General features: G+C 21.9%; 2 protein-coding genes across 2 annotated transcripts; both read left to right on the top strand.

The window, feature by feature from the left end:
- Window positions 1-18,963: 18,963 nt before the first annotated feature.
- On the top strand, window positions 18,964-19,797 carry LOC145270224 (uncharacterized). Its single transcript, XM_080125855.1, has one exon. The coding sequence runs from the start codon at window positions 18,964-18,966 to the stop codon at window positions 19,795-19,797; it is 834 nt and encodes a 277-aa protein (XP_079981981.1).
- Window positions 19,798-21,191: 1,394 nt separating this feature from the next.
- On the top strand, window positions 21,192-22,587 carry LOC145270223 (uncharacterized). The gene is made up of 2 exons (XM_080125854.1): window positions 21,192-21,700; window positions 22,080-22,587. Exons 1-2 carry the CDS (start codon window positions 21,192-21,194, stop codon window positions 22,585-22,587), a joined length of 1,017 nt encoding a protein of 338 aa, XP_079981980.1.
- Window positions 22,588-22,807: the final 220 nt, after the last annotated feature.

Genomic DNA, 22,807 nt, shown 5'->3' with positions numbered 1-22,807 from the left:
ACATCAATATTTTATATAAACTCACTACATCAATATTTTATATAAACTCACTACATCAATATTTTATATACACTCACTACATCAATATTTTGTATACACTCACTATATCAATATTTTATATACACTTACTACATCAATAGTTTATATACACTCACCGAATGAATATTTTATATACACTTATTACATCAGTATTTTTTGTGCACTCGCTACAAAAATATTTTCTTAACACTCGCTACATCTTTTTTATACACGCACTACATCTATATTTTAAATACACTCATTACATCTTTATTATATACACTCTAAATCTTTATTTTATATGCATTAACTACACCTATATGTTATATACACTCACTACACCTATATGTTATATACACTCACTACATCTATATGTTATATACACTCACTACATCTATATGTTATATACACTCACTACATCTATATGTTATATACACTCACTACATCTATATGTTATATACACTCACTACATCTATATGTTATATACACTCACTACACCTATATGTTATATACACTCACTACACCTATATGTTATATACACTCACTACATCTATATGTTATATACACTCACTACATCTATATGTTATATACACTCACTACACCTATATGTTATATACACTCACTACACCTATATGTTATATACACTCACTACATCTATATGTTATATACACTCATTACATCTATATGTTATATACACTCATTACATCTATATGTTATATACACTCACTACACCTATATGTTATATACACTCACTACATCTATATGTTATATACACTCACTACACCTATATGTTATATACACTCACTACATCTATATGTTATATACACTCACTACACCTATATGTTATATACACTCACTACATCTATATGTTATATACACTCACTACACCTATATGTTATATACACTCACTACACCTATATGTTATATACACTCACTACACCTATATGTTATATACACTCACTACATCTATATGTTATATACACTCACTACATCTATATGTTATATACACTCACTACATCTATATGTTATATACACTCACTACATCTATATGTTATATACACTCACTACACCTATATGTTATATACACTCACTACACCTATATGTTATATACACTCACTACATCTATATGTTATATACACTCACTACATCTATATGTTATATACACTCACTACATCTATATGTTATATAAACTCACTACACCTATATGTTATATACACTCACTACACCTATATGTTATATACACTCACTACACCTATATGTTATATACACTCACTACATCTATATGTTATATACACTCACTACACCTATATGTTATATACACTCACTACATTGATATTTTCTGTACATTCACTGCATTTTATTTTTTTTTACACCAACTCCAAGGTGGAGTTAGAGGCAAAACGCTGGGTAATCAGTTCCGCCTTCTCTATTGCTGTGCATGCAAACTTTTGTGGAAGAATTACTGAATGTCCTTCATTCACTTTATTCACAATTATAGATTTTATTATAGATTTTTCAGAAATCACGAGTTCCCATCTTTTGCGATTCTATGCATTCCCTGGTTATTTCAGCTTTCTTTTGACTGTTTTTGCTATTTTCACTCCTACAATGATTTCTAGCATCTATGAATTTTTGCTTATTTGTATTTGACGTACGAATCGATGGAATGCATGCTGTCTTTGTGCACTAACAGCTGCACAATCACTACAGTGAACCATGCGGGGTGAGTGGTACTTGCTATGATATTTCCCTGTATTTCAATGCTCGCTTTGCACAATTCAATTGTCTTATTGGCAGAAGAGAGAAGATATCGGTCCATGGGGCATCTTGGATACGTTCTCTAATGGCTTCCCAACCAGCCTTGTTGTAATACCTTGTTATTTTGAGCAATGGTTCCTCATCTTGAGCTTGAGATTTAAATTCAATGTCAACGGATGCCACTAGGTGGTCTGCGTTTCCAAATGTACTGTGGGCATTAGTCACACAATCATCAGGTGCTGTAGTGAGAAATAGGCCTAGAAATGAAGTAGGCCAGTGGGAAACATTACTGTCTGTGTGAAAGAATGGGCTATAGAAAAGCTATAAGTAGAGTGTCCAACTGCATCTGTGTAACCTGAGAAACTAAGCCAATTTTTATGGTGGACATTAAAGTCACCAAACACATGTATTTGGGCGTTACTATCCAAGGAGAGTGCTGCATCTATACTATCAGAAACATGATCGATTAGGGTAAAATCCTGACTTGAGGAAAAATGGTAGAGAAAATATAAGTAACGAACGCAATGATGAAAGTTAGTTGAAAGCACATAAAAGTCCTGGTCATCCAATTCAAGATTTTTCTCTCTAGTTTAAGGGAAGGTGCTACGGATATAGATTCCAAGCTCATGCATATATCGATCTGAGTCCTTACGACAAAGAGGGAGGTATCCCGCTATATAAAATTAGTGAGAGGGGATTGAAGAGAGTAAGTTTGTTTCACTTAATGCTAAGATATCCGGAAAGTTTACTAAAAAGGTAAGACTCTCCATAATATAGATTACCTCTAAGCCCATGGATATTTGTGAAAGCGATCCTCAAGGGTGGAGCCAAATTGTTTTTGTTTGGTTTGTTGTCTGGTTTTATCGTGAAATTTTTTGGGTTGCTATTTCATTACGTTTTTATTAAATCTAAGGGAAAAAGTGTTCAGTAAAGTAGACCTGTTTTAACGCCAAGTATACACATGCAGTGGCCAATTAACCGAGTCCTGTCTTAAAGGGGAGGTCTTATGAAAGCCCACGAGCATATAATATATATATATTACATATTATATATATATATATATATTATAAATATATTATATATATACATTATATATATAACATATATTATATATATCCATTATATATATATAAACCATATATTATATATATCATTTATATATATATATATATAAAATATATTATATATATATCCATTATATATATATATAATATATTATATATACCCATTATATATATATATAAAATATATTATATATATCCATTATATATATATATATAAAATATATTATATATACATTATATATATATATACAAAATATATATAATACATATATATGAAATATATATATATATATATGAAATATATATATAAAATATATATATTATATATATATTATATATATACAATATATTATATATATAACATATATATATATTATATATTATATATATATAATATATATATTATATATATATTATATATATAATATATATTATATATATAATATATATTATATATATATTATATATATATTATATATATAATATATATTATATATATAATATATATTATATATATATTATATATATATTATATATATAATATATATTATATATATTATATATATTATATATATATTACATATATAATATATATTATATATATATTATATATATAATATATATAATACATATATTATATATATAACATATATTATATATATATTATATATAATATATATATAATATATATTATATATATATTATATATATTATATATATATATTATACATATAATATATATTATATATATATATTATATATATAATACATAAAATATATATTATATATATACAATATATTTATATTAAATATATTATATATATATTATATATATAATATATATTATATATATAATATATATATATTATATATATATATTATATATTTAGAATATATATTATATATATTGTATATACATTATATATATATTGTATATACATTATATATATATTATATATATTATATATATATAATATATATATTATATATATAAAATATATATATAATATATAAAATATATATATTATATATATATTATATATATACAATATATATATTATATATATAATATATATATTATATATATAATATATATAACATATATATTATATATATATAATATATATATTAAATATAATATATATATTATATATATATTATATATATAATATATACAATATATATATTATATATAATATATATATTATATATATATATCATATACATATATTATATATATTATATATATTATATATATATATATTATATATATATATTATATATATTTAATATACATTTTATATATATAATATACATTATATATATATAATATATATCATATATATATAATATATATTATATATATAATATATATTATATATATAATATATATATATTAAATATATTATATATTATATATATGTATATATTTTATATATATATGCATATATATTATATATATATATATGTATATATTTTATATATCTTATATATATGCATATATATTATATATATTATATATATATGTATATATTTTATATATATTTTATATATGCATATATATTATATATATATATAGGTATATATTTTATATATATTATATATATATGTATATATTTTATATATATTATATATGCATATATATTATATATATATATTATATATATATTTTCTATATATTATATATATATATGTATTATATATATTATATATATAGATTATATACATATAAATATATTATATATGTATATCATATTATATATATAGATTATATACATATAAATATATTATATATGTATATTATATTATATATAGAGATTATATATACATTATATATACATATATATAGATTATATATATAGATTATATATACATATATATAGATTATATATACATTATATATACATATATATATTATATATATAGATTATATATAGAATATATTTTAATATATTATATATATATTATATATGTATATATATATTATATATGTATATATAGATTATATTATAAATGACTATATATATTATATATATATTATAGATATATAGTATATATATTTTATATACATATATATAACATATGTATAGTATATATATCATAGTATATATATTATATATATATCCTATATATATATTGTATATATATATATTATATATATATTGTATATATATACATATTATATATATATTGTATATATTACATATATATTATATATATTGTATATATATATATATATATATTATATATATATTATACATATATTATATATATTATATATATATATATATATTATACATATATTATATATATTATATATACATTATACATATATTATATATATATATATCATACAAATATTATATATATATACATTATATAGATATATTATATATATATATATTATATATATATTCTATATATTATATATATATTTTATATATATATTATATATATGTATTATATATATATTTTATATATATATTATACATATATATATTATATATATATTATATATATATTATACATATGTAATACATATATAATATGTATATATTATATATATATTGTATATATTATATATATAATATATATATTTAATATATTATATATATTATTTCTATATCATATATATATATTATATATGTATTATATATATTATATATATACATATATATTATATATATGTATTATATATATTATATATATATATTATATATATTATATATTTATAATATATATGTATTATATATATTATATATATTATATATATATTACATATATATAATATATATTTATTATATATATTATATATATGTATTATATATATTATATATATATATTATATATGTATTATATATATTATATATATTATATATATATATTATATATATATATATTTATATTATATATATAGTAAATAAATATAGATTATATATATAGATAATATATATATATTATATATATACATAATATATATGTATATAATATATATTATATGTATGTATAATATATATAATGTATATAAAATATATATAATATATATATGATATAAGAATATATGGCATATATTATATATATACGATATATATATACTTATATATATATGATATAATATATATGATACATATATATATGAAATATATATATGATATATATAATATATATATGATACATATATATGACATATATATGATATATATTATATATGTATATATGATACATATATATGAAATATATATGATATATAAAATATATATATATATGATACATATATATGATATATATTATATATATATATGATACATATATATGAAATATATATGATATATAAAATATATATATATGATACATATATATGATATATATATAATATATATATATATGATACATATATATAATATATATAAATGATATATATATATCATATATATAATATGTAGTAGTATATTATATATATATGCAATATATATATATATATTTGTATATGATATATATATTTATATATGATATATATTTGATGTATATATATGGTCTATATGATATATATATGTGATATATATATGATGTATATATATGGTATATATGATATATGTATGATATATATATGTGATATATGTATATATGTGATATATGTATATATGTGATATATATATGTGATATATATATGATATATACGTAAGATATATGATATATATATGATATATGATATATATATGATATATATGTATATGATATATATATGACGTATTATACGATATATTATATATATATTGTGTATTATATATATGATGTATATATTTATATATGATGTATATATTTATATATGATATATATATTTTTATATTATGTATATATTTGTATGTGATATATATATTTATATATGATGTATATATTTATATATTATTTATATATTTACATATAATATATATGCATACATATGATATATATATTTGATATATATATTATATAGATATATGATATATATTATATAGATATGTGATATATATATGATATATATATAATATGTATATATATGATATATATATGATATATATATTATATAGATATATGATATATTATATATATAGATATATGATATATATAATATATAGGTATATGATATATGTATGATATATATACATGATAAGAGATATATATGATATATACGTATATATATGATAAATAATATATGTGATATATTATATATATATAATATTATATATATACATATATATATGATAAATTATATATATGATATATTGTATATATATGATATATATATATGATATATTTATGATATATTATACATACACATATATGATACATTAAGTTTGATCATATATATATACATGATATATTAAGTAATATATATATATATATATATGATATATTATATATATATAATATATATATGAAATATATATATGATGTATATTATATATATATATGATATAAAAATGATATATATGTATGATATATATATATGATATATATATGATGTATCTATATAATATCTATCCGATATCTATATATGATGTAAATATGATAGATATATTATATATATATTTTATATCTATATATTTGAATAAAATATATATGATATATATGTATGATATTTATATATATATATGATATATCTTTATATTATATATATCTTTATAATATATATGTATATATATTATATATATAACATATATATTATATATAATATATATATGTATATATATAATATAAATCATATATATATTATATATAATATATATTTATATGTATAAATATATAATATAAATTATATATATATAATATATATACTATATATATAATATAAATATGTAATATATATATATTATATAAAATATATATATAATTGTATATGTAATGTATATATATGTAATATACATATAATATTTATATAATATATATAATATATATAGAGACCCCATTTTCAACACGTTCCTTCACTAATATTACCCTTCCATCCTGTTGCCATAAATAAGGGTAGCGTCTTTTTATTTTACACCGATATAAAATAACAGAAAAAATTTAAAAAACGGGATAAGAATTATCATAATATTAATTATAAACCACTCTCTTATAGTAAAAAAAAACGTATATAAGAATTTCACATAATTAATATTGGATTATAAACCCCTCTCTTATTGTATAAACTCCTACTGCTTAAAATTCCAACGTCCTGTCCCTACCACTCCCCCTTCTTTTCTAACTCCCCTTCATCTAGGATTTTTCCATTCTTATTTGATTTTGTGACTTAATCCACCATGAATTCTAACGATAGATTTTCCTCTAGCTGAAACAATTTGTAAACTAATTCTGGACAAACAGTAATAAATTTCCTATATAATATATATATATATATATATATATATATATATATATATATATTTATATATATATATATATATATATATATATACTATATATATATATATATATGTATATATATATACTATATATATATGTATATATATATACTATATATATATACTATATATATATATGTATATATATATATATATACTATATATATATACTATATATATATATATATATATACTATATATATATATATACTATATATATATATACTATATATATACTATATATATATACTATATATATATATATATACTATATATATATATATATATACTATATATATATACTATATATATATACTATATATATATATACTATATATATATATACTATATATATATACTATATATATATACTATATATATACTATATATATATATATACTATATATATATACTATATATATATGTATACTATATATATATATACTATATATATATGTATACTATATATATATATACTATATATATATGTATACTATATATATATACTACTATATATGTATATATACTATATGTATACAATATATACTATATGTATACAATATATACTATATGTATACAATATATACTATATGTGTACAATATATACTATATGTATACAATATATACTATATGTGTACAATATATACTATATGTATACAATATATACTATATGTATACAATATATATATATATGTATACAATATATATATATATATGCATACAATATATATATATATGTATACAATATATATACTATATCTATACAATATATATATGTGTATATAATATATATATATGTGTATATAATATATATATATATGTGTATATAATATATGTATATAATATGTATATATATATAATAAGTATATGTATATATATATAGTAAGTATATATATATATATATATAATAAGTATATGTATATATATAGTAAGTATATATATATATAATAAGTATATGTATATATATAGTAAGTATATATATATATAATAAGTATATGTATATATATAATAAGTATATGTATATATATATAATAAGTATATGTATATATATATAATAAGTATATGTATATATATATAATAAGTATATGTATATATATATATAATAAGTATATGTATATAATATATATATGTATATAATATATATATATATAATATATATATGTATATAATATATATATAATATATATACGTATATAATATATATACATGTACATAATATATGTATATATGTATATAATATATATATGTATATAATATATATATATGTATATAATATATATATATATATGTATATAATATATATGTATATAATATATTTATATAATATATATATAATATATATTATATGTATATGTATATAATATATATATGTATACAATATATATATGTATACAATATATATATATATATATATGTATAATATATATATATATAATATATATATATGTATATAATATATATATATATAATATATATATATGTATATAATATATATATATATAATATAAATATATATATGTATATAATATATAAATATAATATATATAATATATATATAATATAAATATATATGTATATAATATATAAATATAATATATATATATATAATATACAAATAAATATAATATATATATATAATATATATATAATATACAAATAAATATAATATATATATATATAATATATATATAATATACAAATATATATAATATATATAATATATAATATATATATAATATACAAATATATATAATATATAATATATATATAATATACAAATATATATAATATATATAATATATATATATAATATACAAATATATATAATACATATATATATAAATATATAATATATATACATTATATATAAATATATAATATATATATACAATGTATATAATATATATATAATATATAAATATATAATATGCATATAATATATATATATAAAATATATATTATAAATATATATATATAATATATATATATAAAATATATATAATATATATTATAAATATATATATAATATATAAATATAATATATAATACAAATGTATAATACATATAATATATACATATAATATATATATATATTAGGTTGTCCGGAAAATAATGGCCAATTTTAGAGAAAAAGAATTTATCAATCAAATAGTTGATACTAGACATTGAAATTAGTCAAAGTATGATCCTTTAACAGCCATGCATTTTTGCCATCTATCAACTAGATCATTTATGCCTCGTTGATAAAAATTCTTTGGCTTAGATGTTAAGAAATCTTTGAAAAAAGATTCAACCTCTGCATTAGATCTGAAAGCTTTGTTGCTTAAAAAAGCAGCTAAATTCTTGAAGAAATGGTAGTCCGTGGGTGAAAGATCTGGAGAATAAGGAGGATATGGTAAAGTTTCGTATCCCAAGTCTGTGAGTTTCTGCAGTGTCATTCTCGCAACATGAGGCGCGCATTATCGTGGAGCAGGATTGGACCACGCCTATTCACTAATGCAGGTCTCAATTTTTGTAAATGATGATGCATTTCTTCGAGTTGATTGCAGTAAACCTCTGCTGTGATGCTCTGATTAGCATCCAGAAAGCTGTAATGAATAACACCAATTGCACACCACCAAACAGTCAGCATAATCTTCTGTTGGTTAAACTTTGGCTTTGGAAAATGTTTGGGTGGTTCATCACGATCAAGCCATTGACCTGATTGTTTCCGATTATCATAAAGGATCCACTTTTCGTCACAGGTGACTATTCGGTCAAGAGATGGATCATTAATGTTTCGCAAAAAGAGCATCGAACACACTTCAAAACGTCGAGCTTGTTGATTTTCATTGAGCTCATGTGGGACCCATTTGTCGAGCTTTTTCACCTTGCCAATTTGCTTCAGATGGTCCGACACTGTTGAACTGCTGACACCAAGTTCCCGAGACATTTCCCTGACACTTTTCCGTGGGTTTTGCTCAACAATGGCTCTTAAATTTTCATTGTCAGGATTAGATGGCCGTCCTCTACCTTCTTCATCTGTAAGGTTCTCATCACCACTACGAAATTTTTTAAACCACCTTCGTACTGTTCTATCACTTGTGATGCCTTCTCCCCATGCGCTATTGATATTTGCAGTTGTTTGAGAAGCATTGTTACCAAGCTTAAACTCATGCAGGAAAAATAATCGTAAGTCTTCTTTTCTCATATTCCAAATTATGGGCTCATTCGCTCATAAACCGTTTTCTGAAAGAAAAAAGTAAGAAATTATTAAAGAGCACATATAAATCAATAATCATGTTGATGTTTACCTGAAATATAATAAAAATCCTATGATAAAATCCAATTTAAAACAGACTTCCTGAAATGGCCATTATTTTCCGGACAACCTAATATATATATATAATATATACATAAATATAATATATGCATATCATATATAATATATACATATCATAAATATATATATATATATATATGTATGTATAAATAATATATACATATAATGAATATATATATATAAATATATATAATATATACATGTCATATATATATGTATAAATATATATATAATATATACATATGCATATATAAATATATATATATATATAATATATACATATCATATATATAAAATATATATCATATGTATGTATATATATAATATATACATATATATAATATATATCATTTATCCATATATATATAACATATATAATATATATCATTTATCCATATATATATAACATATATATAATATATATACATATCATATATATATATAATATACACATATCATACATATTATATATATATACATAAAATATATATATAATATATACATATCATATATATCATATATATAATATATATACATATAATAAATATAATATATACATATCGTATATATATATAATATATACATAGCAGATATATATATATAATATCTACATAGCAGATATATATATATATAATATACATAGCATATATATAATATATACATATATATATATATAATAATGTATAATATATACATATTATATATATATATATATATATAAAATATATACATATATATATATGATATATATATATGATGGAAATAATAGAAATAGTATTCCGACAATATTCCGACTATATAATATATATATATATTATATATGTATATAATATATATAATATAAATATATATAATATATATAAATACATAATATATGTAATATATGTATAATATATATATAATATATAATTTAAATGTATAATCTATATATATAATATATAATATAAATGTATAATATGTATAAAATATAATACAAATGTATAATGTATATAATATATACATAATATATACATATAATATATATAAATATAATATATACATATCATATATATATATATATGTGTATGTATAAATAATGTATACATATCATGAATATATATATATAAATATATATAATATATACATATCATAAATATATATAATATACACATATCATAAATATATATATATAAACATATATAATATATACATATATATATGTATAAATATGTATATAATATATAAATATATTATACATATATAAATATATATATATATAATATATACATATATATATAATATATATCATATGTATATATATATAATATATATAATATATACATTTATATATAATATATATCATATGTATGTATATATATAATATATATCATATATACATATATATATAATATATAATTTATCCATATATATATACCATATATATATAATATATATCATTTATCTATATATATATATATATAATATATATAATATATATCATTTATCCATATATATATATAATATATATATTATATATATACATATCATATATATATAATATATACATACGATATATATAATATATATACATATAATATATATATAATATAGACATCGTATATATATATAATATATACATAGCATATATATATATATATATAATATCTACATATCATATATATATTTATAATATATACATAGCATATATATAATATATACATATATATATATATATATATAATTATGTATAATATATACATATTATATATATAACATATATACATATTATTTATTTAGATATAATATATACATATATAGAAATAGTATTTCGACAAAATAGAAACAATAAACGGAAAAACGTCTCGTCTTTATCTAGATGAATTCTTGAAATAAAGACGAAACGTGGATTACCATATAATACGGTTTATTCCTTTTTACTTTCTCTCTCTATATATTATATATATATATATATATAATAAATACATATGATATATATATAACATGTATTATATATATATATAATATATACATACCATATACATATCATATACATATTAGATATATATATATGAATATATATCATATATATAATATATACATATCATATATATATATGATATATATATATATAGACATATATATATACATATATATATAATATATACATATATATATAATATATACATATATATAATATATATATATATACATACATAATATATACATATCTATATAATATACATATCATATATATATAATATACATATCATATATATATATAATATATACATACCATATATATATAATATAGACATATAATATATATATAAATATAGACATATCATATATATATAAATATATAAATATCATATATATAAATATATAAATATAGACATATCATATATATATATATAAATATATATATAGGCATATCATATATATAAATATATATATAGACATATCATATATATATAAATATATGTAGACATATATACATATCATATCTATAATATATACATATCATGTATATATATATATATATTTTTTTTATATTCATATATATATTTATATATATGTATATATGATGAAAATAATGAAAATAGAGAAAATAAAAAGGAACAAACGTATTATGTATTCATCAACGTTCGGCTTATTTAGAGGAAGTCTCGAAATAAAGGCGAAACGTTCATGAACACATGATACGGTTTGTTCCTTTTTATTTTCTCTCTCAATATATATATATATAATATGTACATATCATATATATAAATATATATAATATATACATATCATATATATATATATAAATATATATAATATATATATATCATATATATATATATATAATATATACATATCATATATATATAATATATACATATCATATATATATATAATATATGCATATCATATATATAAATATATAGAATATATACACATCATATATATAATATATACAATATATACACATCATATATATATAATATATACAATATATACACATCATATATATAATATATACAATATATACACATCATATATATATAATATATACATATCATATATATACATATCATATATATATATATATAATATATACATATGTATATATATAATATATACATATCATGTATATATAAATATATAGTATATACATATTATATATATATAATATATGACATAATACATATCATATATATATATAATATATATGATATGTATATATAATATACATGATATAATACATACCATATATATATGATATAATAACTATCATATATAATATATAACTATCATATCTATATATGTAAATATATATAATATATATATATCATATATAAATTAATGTATATATTATATACATATCATATATATATATATAAATGTATATATTATATACATATCATATATATATGTATAAATATATATATATATTATATACATATCATATATATATATATATCCTATATATATTATATATATCATATGCATATATATAATATATATCATATATACATATATATATGTAATATATATCAGTTATACATATATATATAACGTATATACATATCATATATATATATAAAATATATATACATATCATATGTATATGTATATAATATATATATACATATATATTTATAAAATATATATACATATCATATATATTTTTTTATAAGTTATACATATATATATATAATATGTATACATGTCATATATATACATTTATATAAGTTATATCATATATATAAATAATATATACATATCATATATGTATATATATATATTTTTTATATACATATCATATATATATATATATGATGAAAATGATGAAAATATATTCCGACAAAATAGAGAAAATAAAAAGGAACAAACGTATTATGTGTTCATCAACGTTTTGTCTTTATTTAGAGAAAGTCTCGAAATAAAGACGAAACGTTGATGAACAAATAATACGGTTTGTTCCTTCTGATTTTCTCTCTCAATATATATTTATATATAATATATACATATCATATATATATAATATATATGTATCGTATATATATAATATATACATATCGTATATATATATATAATATATACATATCATATATATATTATATATACATATCATATATATATAATATATACATATCATATATATATACATATCATATATATATATAATTAATACATACAATATATATGTATAATATATACATATCATATATATATCCATATCATATATAATTAATGCATACCATATATGTATAATATATACATATAATATATATATATATATATGATATATACATATATATATAATACATACATATCATACATATATATAATACATACATATCATATATATAATACATACATATCATATATATATAATATATACATATCATATATATATATATATATAATACATACCCATCATATATATATATATAATATATACATATCATATATATATATATATACATATCATATATATAATATTTACATGTCATATATATATACATATCATATATATATATATACATATAATATATATATAATATATATATATATCATATATATATATGATATATATGATATGATACATATCATATTTATATATGTATATATATGATATAATACATATATATATATAATATATTCATATATATATGTAAATATATATATGATATATGTATGTTAATATATATATGATATATACATATGTAAATATATTTATGATATATACATACCATATATATATAAATATATATATAATATATACATATCGTATATATATATACATATAATATATATATTATATATATCATATATATAGACATATATATATTTTTATATATCATGTATATAATATATATCATTTATACATATATATATATATAATATACATCATATATATATTGTTATAATATATATATATATATATAATGTATACATATATATAATATATACATATCATATATAATATATACATATCATATATAATATATACATATCATATATAATATATACATATCATATATATATATATATATAATATACATATATATATAATATACATATATTATATATACATATCATACATATATATAATATATATAACATAAATATAATATTTACATATTATATATATGTTTTATACATATGTATATATATAATATGTAATATCATTTATATATAATATATACACATCATATATAGATATAATATATACATATATTTATATATAATATATACATATCATATATATATAATATATACTTACTATATATATATATAAAATATACATATGATATGTATATATAAAATATACATATGATATATATATATAATATATACATATGATATATATATATATATATATAATATACATCTGATTGATGTATAATATAATAATATAATATTCATATGATATATATATATAATATATATATATAGTATATACATATATATATATATATATATATATATAATATATATACATATGGTATATATATATATATATATATATATATATATGCATATCATATACTTCAAGAAAGTTAAAAGAATTTCCATTTGTACAAGTAAATCCAAAGAAACCCCGTAATTAGAAGGAGATGGTCCATAATAATCCATTTTACCGTCACTGGATTTTTACCGTCACTGGATTTTTTTGTCTTCCACCAGACTATCCATTAATGTGTAATCACCTTTTTCTTCACTATAGTCCCTCTGCTAAACTTATTTTGTTTTCAAGTAAGATCTTTGACTTATTTATTGTTTCATCAAATACTTCTGCATGCAAAATCCGATCCTGCATTTTGCTAATTCTTACCCTCTTATGAGAAGGAGAGTATTTCTTTGAAACTCCGCGGATTAAGGACTATCCATTTATCTAGTGTTTCCTTTTCAGATTAAATATATTTTTAACTCATTTCAAAGTGTTTTTTAACATATTTCATTAACTGTTTGCTCATATTATAAGCTCTATTTCCTATTTTGTATTATCGAGCTTTTATATCTGGCTTAGATAAGTTTATAAATATTAATTCTTTAATATTTATAATTTACTTTAATTTTACCATCTTGGATCATTTTGGTAAATTCAATTGTAATTTTCATTTTATATATATATATATATATATTTGATACATATATAATTGTAGAATTTGAACAGTAAGACTCTCTGGAAAGTAAGATGACCTTTTGGAAAGACAAAGTGACCCTATTTCCACTTTCCGGAAAAGAGTAGGGACATTATAATGAAATATTTTCGTTTGGCTTTCATGAGGCTTACAATGAAAAAATATGCTACAAGATGGCAGTCACTTGAAATCGGCATTATGATGGGGTGCGTCATCTCCCCACTATTGTTTGTGTTAGCAATGGAACTTATATTAAGAAGTGCCGCTAACACTACAACGGGGGTTTCGACTAATAAACAAATAATTCTTCCTCCATCAAGAGCGTTCATGGACGATATTACCATCATTGTCCCTTCCAAAACAGCTGCTAAGTGTTTGCTTGACCGGTATTTTGATCTTCTTACAACGGTGAAAATGAGGATTAAACCAAAGAAAAGTCGAAGTTTGTCAATCATTAAAGGTTCTGTAAGGCAAATTCACTTTAATGTCGGAGAGGATATTGTGCCGACAGTTAAAGAAATTCCTGTGAAGAGTCTAGGACGCCTTTGTAGCATCTACCCCGGAAGTAATTTTGACAGTGACATTGAACATTCACCGTTTCCGGAGAGCTCCAAAAGAAAGACAAAAAAAAGCCGTGGCGCTAAATTCGAGGAGTCTCTCACCCTCTTGTTGCTTGCGACACCAGAGGAGTAAGACGTGTTACTGCCACGCTCTGTCGCTCGTGCGTTTCCAATGGTGAAACCACACATAAAAAAAAAAAAGAAAAACATTCTTCGATCTATTCACTCCGCTCCTTACCCGAACAGCTTTTCTAAAGAAAATTAATTTATCATTTCTTTCCAACTTAACGCCAAAAACATTTGACCAGTCGGGAAGGATTTCTTCTTCTTTTTTTCGGACTCAAAATAAACACGAGTCTGATACACCAGGGCAAATAAATTCACACCTCTTATAACAAGCTAAGTCTGATTATTTGTTTTTAATTAATTTTTCTAAATATTTGTTTTCTTATTAATGTTTTTGAAAAATTAATTTTAAGTGAGCTGTTTGTTGCTTTGCCCAGCGAGCACCTCGCTTCACTGGTGACCCCTTTTTTTCGTCAGACTTTGGCAGAACACGCAAGGAATTGTGGATATTATCAATAAGGAAGAATTACCTGTAATCACACAAGGGAAATTTCTCAGCGACCACGCGCACGCCGAATGACGTACATGTCGACCTTAGCGGCACATCGGTTTTTCTAGGCGTAAAGGATCTCACGGAGATTTTCTGCGGTCATCGTTCTCTTTAACGCGTTCCCCACGATGGACAGTGAGGCGCTTCCTTCAACGATGGCTATTCAGGCTATTTTGAGGATTCCTCCTTTTTGGACGCATGATCCAACATTATGGTTCGCACACGTAGAGGCCCAGTTCTATACGCAAAGGATCCTCAGCGATGTGACGAAATTCAACCATGTGGTGGCTGCATTAACGCATGAAGTAATGGCTGAGGTTTGCAACTTGATCATGTCACCCCCTGGATCGATCAGCTACGATTATTTCAAATCGGAATTGATTCGTAGGACAACCGATTCACAGCAGAAACGCCTTCGTCAACTTCTCGTAGAAGAAGAACTCGGAGATCGGAAACCGTCTCAGTTACTCAGACGTATGAAGCTGTTGATGGGTGAGAACTCACTACCGCCGGACATACTTAAACAACTTTTCGTCAATAGACTGCCATCGAGTATTCAAATGATACTCGCCTTTTCGAATGACTCCACAACCATTGAGGAGCTAGCGGACCTAGCCGACAAAATTATGGACGTGACCGTTTCCATAGCCCCAGTTCACACGCACAGCTCTAACGATGCCCTGCCTAACGTTGCAAACCCCTTCACGGATATACGCGAGGAACTAGAGCGACAGGCTCAAATGATTCACGACCTGAGTGAACAGTTATGTGGCTTCGAGCTCAAACCAAAAATGCATAAGCACCCCACTGAGCGAGTCCGTCCCCGGCGATTTAGCAGAACTCAGAACAGCGGTGGGCTCTGCAAGTACCACGCACGTTGTGGTGAAAGAGCTTACCAATGCCACCAGCCATGTTCATATACGAAGAAACGTCTCTTGGGAAATGCCCAAGCCAGGCAGTAGGAGTGGCAGACAATCCTGGCAAGAACAACATTCGTCGCACCCTGTACGTAACTGATAGAACCACTGGTATACGATTTCTCGTTGATACCAGTGTGGAAGTCAGTATCATCCCTAAGAAGTTTGTGAAAGAGAATCGTCCTCAATCAAACTTATTTTTACACGCAGTGAATCACTCCTCCATTCCTACTTACGAAGAGACATCGATAACATTAAATCTTGGATTACAGCGCGCACTATGTTCGGTCTTCATCGTCGCTAAGCTACCCGTTCTGATTTTAGGGGCAGATTTTCTGCACCATTTCGGCATCCTTATAGATGTCAAATGCGGCAAACTCATTGATAATAACACTAGACGTTCCGTACAAGGTATAATCAGTGGGTCGGACGAGATCAGCCCAGTTATACGTAAAGACACCACGGATCCGTATACAGATTTGCTACGAGATTTCCTGGAATTAACTCTCCCCACGTTTAACGGTGACAAAGTTAAACACAATGTCACTCATCATATCCAAACAAGGGGACCGCCTGTGAGCGCACGCCCGCGCAGACTTAAACCCGATCGTTTAAGGGCGGCTAAACAAGAATTTCAGCACATGTTGGATTTAGGCATTATTCGACCCTCTAATAGCAACTGGTCATCGCCACTCCACATGGTGCCAAAAAAATCAGCCGGCGAATGGTGCCATTGTGGGGATTACCGCGCACTTAACAGTCGCACTACTCCGGACAATTACCCTATTCCGCATCTGCAAGACTTTTCTAACTCGCTTCATGGAAAAACAGCGTTCTCCAAAATCGACCTTGTTCACACGTACAACCAGATTCCCGTACACCCGGAGGATGTTTCTAAGACTGCGATCACAACTCCTTTCGGCCTTTTCGAATTCTTATGCATGCCCTTTGGATTACGTAATGCAGGGCAATCTTTTCAACGCTTTATCAATGCAGTTTTGTGAGGACTACCGTTCGTCTATGCATATATCGACGATCTCCTCGTGGCAAGTGCATCGGACGGTGAACACTTACAGCATCTGCAGCAGTTATTTCACAGATTGACAGATTATGGCGTTATTATTAACCCCCAAAAATGCGAGTTTGGAGTTTTTTCACTTTCGTTTCTCGGCCATTTAATTGACAAAGAAGGTATCCGTCCCTTTCCAGAGAAAGTCCAATCTATAGTCGATTACCAAGCTCCCACTTCACTTCGTAAACTTCGAGAGTTCCTCGGTTTAATTAATTTCTATCAACGTTTCGTGCCCCATTGTGCTGAAATCGGGCAGCCATTAACCGACGTACTCAGAAATAAAAACAAAAAAAATGAGACGATTACATTAAGCGAAACGGAATTACGTTCCTTCGATAAGGTCAAGCAGGCATTAACAGAAGCGACAATGTTGGTTTTTCCCCGTCCAGATGCACCCCTAGCTTTATCCGTCGATGCATCCGACGTTGGCATTGGAGGTGTATTGCAACAATTAGTAGATAATACTTGGCAACCACTAGCTTTTTTCTCAAGGCGTCTTCAGCACGCTGAAACCAAATACAGCACTTTCAGCAGGGAACTTTTGGCCGCATACTGCGCAGTTAAACACTTTTGTTACATGTTGGAAGGATCCACTTTCACGCTTTTTACGGATCACGAGCCGTTATCGCATGCTTTGCTTGCCAAGCCCGGAAAACACTCACCCAGGGAAGCTCGCCATTTGGATTTCATATCACAATTTACTGCGGATATCAAGTATATCAGAGGGAAGGAGAACGTATTTGCAGATGCATTGTCGAGAATGCACATCGATGCCATTCAAGCGATTGACGAGATCGACCTCCACCAGATCGCCATCGACGAACGGGATGATGAAGAACTAAATCGCTTACGTCACTCCGAAAATCTAACTTTCAGGCAAGTCCCAGTACCTTGTTCCAACGAGACGATATGGTGCGATGTTTCGAACAGTCATAAACGCCCCTATGTACCCCTTAAGCATAGGCGAGCTGTTTTCTTTCAATTACACAACTTGTCACATCCTAGCATTCGTTCCACGCAGAAGCTGGTGACTTCTCATTTCATCTGGACAGCCATTAACCGAGACGTTCGCGAATAGACCAAGAGTTGCGTCCCTTGTCAGAAATACAAAAGTACAGAGGCATATTAAAAGTCCCCTTGCTACCTTCGCAACCCCTGAGGCACGATTTCAACACGTTCACATAGATTAAGTGGGTCCACTCCCACATTCGAGAAACTGTACATACTTATTGACTTGCATCGACAAATTCTCTAGATGGCCTGAAGCCATCCCCATCGCAGATATTTCCGCAGAAATTGTTGCCCGAGCCCTGGTTACACATTGGATATCGCGTTATGGTGTGCCTCACACCATCACAACCGATGGGGGCAGACAATTTGATTCCTATCTTTTTTCTGAATTGTCTCGCCTACTGGGGAGCAAACACATAAGGACTACCTCATACCACCCGGCGGCAAACGGCATGATCGAGCGTCTGCACCGTCAGTTGAAAGCAGCTATTAGAGCACATTCCGACCCTAGCAGGTGGACAGAGTACCTCCCCTTCATTCTATTAGGCATCAGATCCACCATAAAAGCAGATATTGGTTTTACGCCTGCCGAAATGATTTATGGAACAACGCTGATTCTCCCTGGACAGATGGTCGCATCGACCACGCCTACACGCATGCCTGACCCAACCAGTAATACCTCTCGTGTGAGGGAATACTTGGCAAAACCTTATAACGTTGCCCCGAGAACACAGAACACAGAATACATATAAACTATACATATATATAAACTATATATATATAAACATTATATATATAAACTGTATGTATATATGATATATATATCATATATGTATATATTTAATATATATCATATATGTATACATATATAATATATACGTATATTAATATATTTAATATATATCATAAATGTATACATATATAATATATACGTATATGTATATATATAATATATATCATATATGTATACAT

This window comes from Euprymna scolopes, chromosome 46, assembly GCF_053919585.1.
Source record: "Euprymna scolopes isolate OS-2025 chromosome 46, ASM5391958v1, whole genome shotgun sequence".
Classification (NCBI taxonomy): Eukaryota; Metazoa; Mollusca; class Cephalopoda; order Sepiida; family Sepiolidae; genus Euprymna; species Euprymna scolopes.
This window is presented reverse-complemented; position numbering and strand designations above follow the sequence as displayed.

Bases quoted from the DNA above. Each gene is read 5' to 3' on its own strand.
- LOC145270224 (XM_080125855.1), top strand. From the start codon at position 18,964: ATGGACAGTGAGGCGCTTCCTTCAACGATGGCTATTCAGGCTATTTTG.
- LOC145270223 (XM_080125854.1), top strand. From the start codon at position 21,192: ATGTTGGTTTTTCCCCGTCCAGATGCACCCCTAGCTTTATCCGTCGAT. The intron at 21,701-22,079 runs GCAAGTCCCAGT...CAAATTCTCTAG, and splicing joins TCCGAAAATCTAACTTTCAG to ATGGCCTGAAGCCATCCCCA.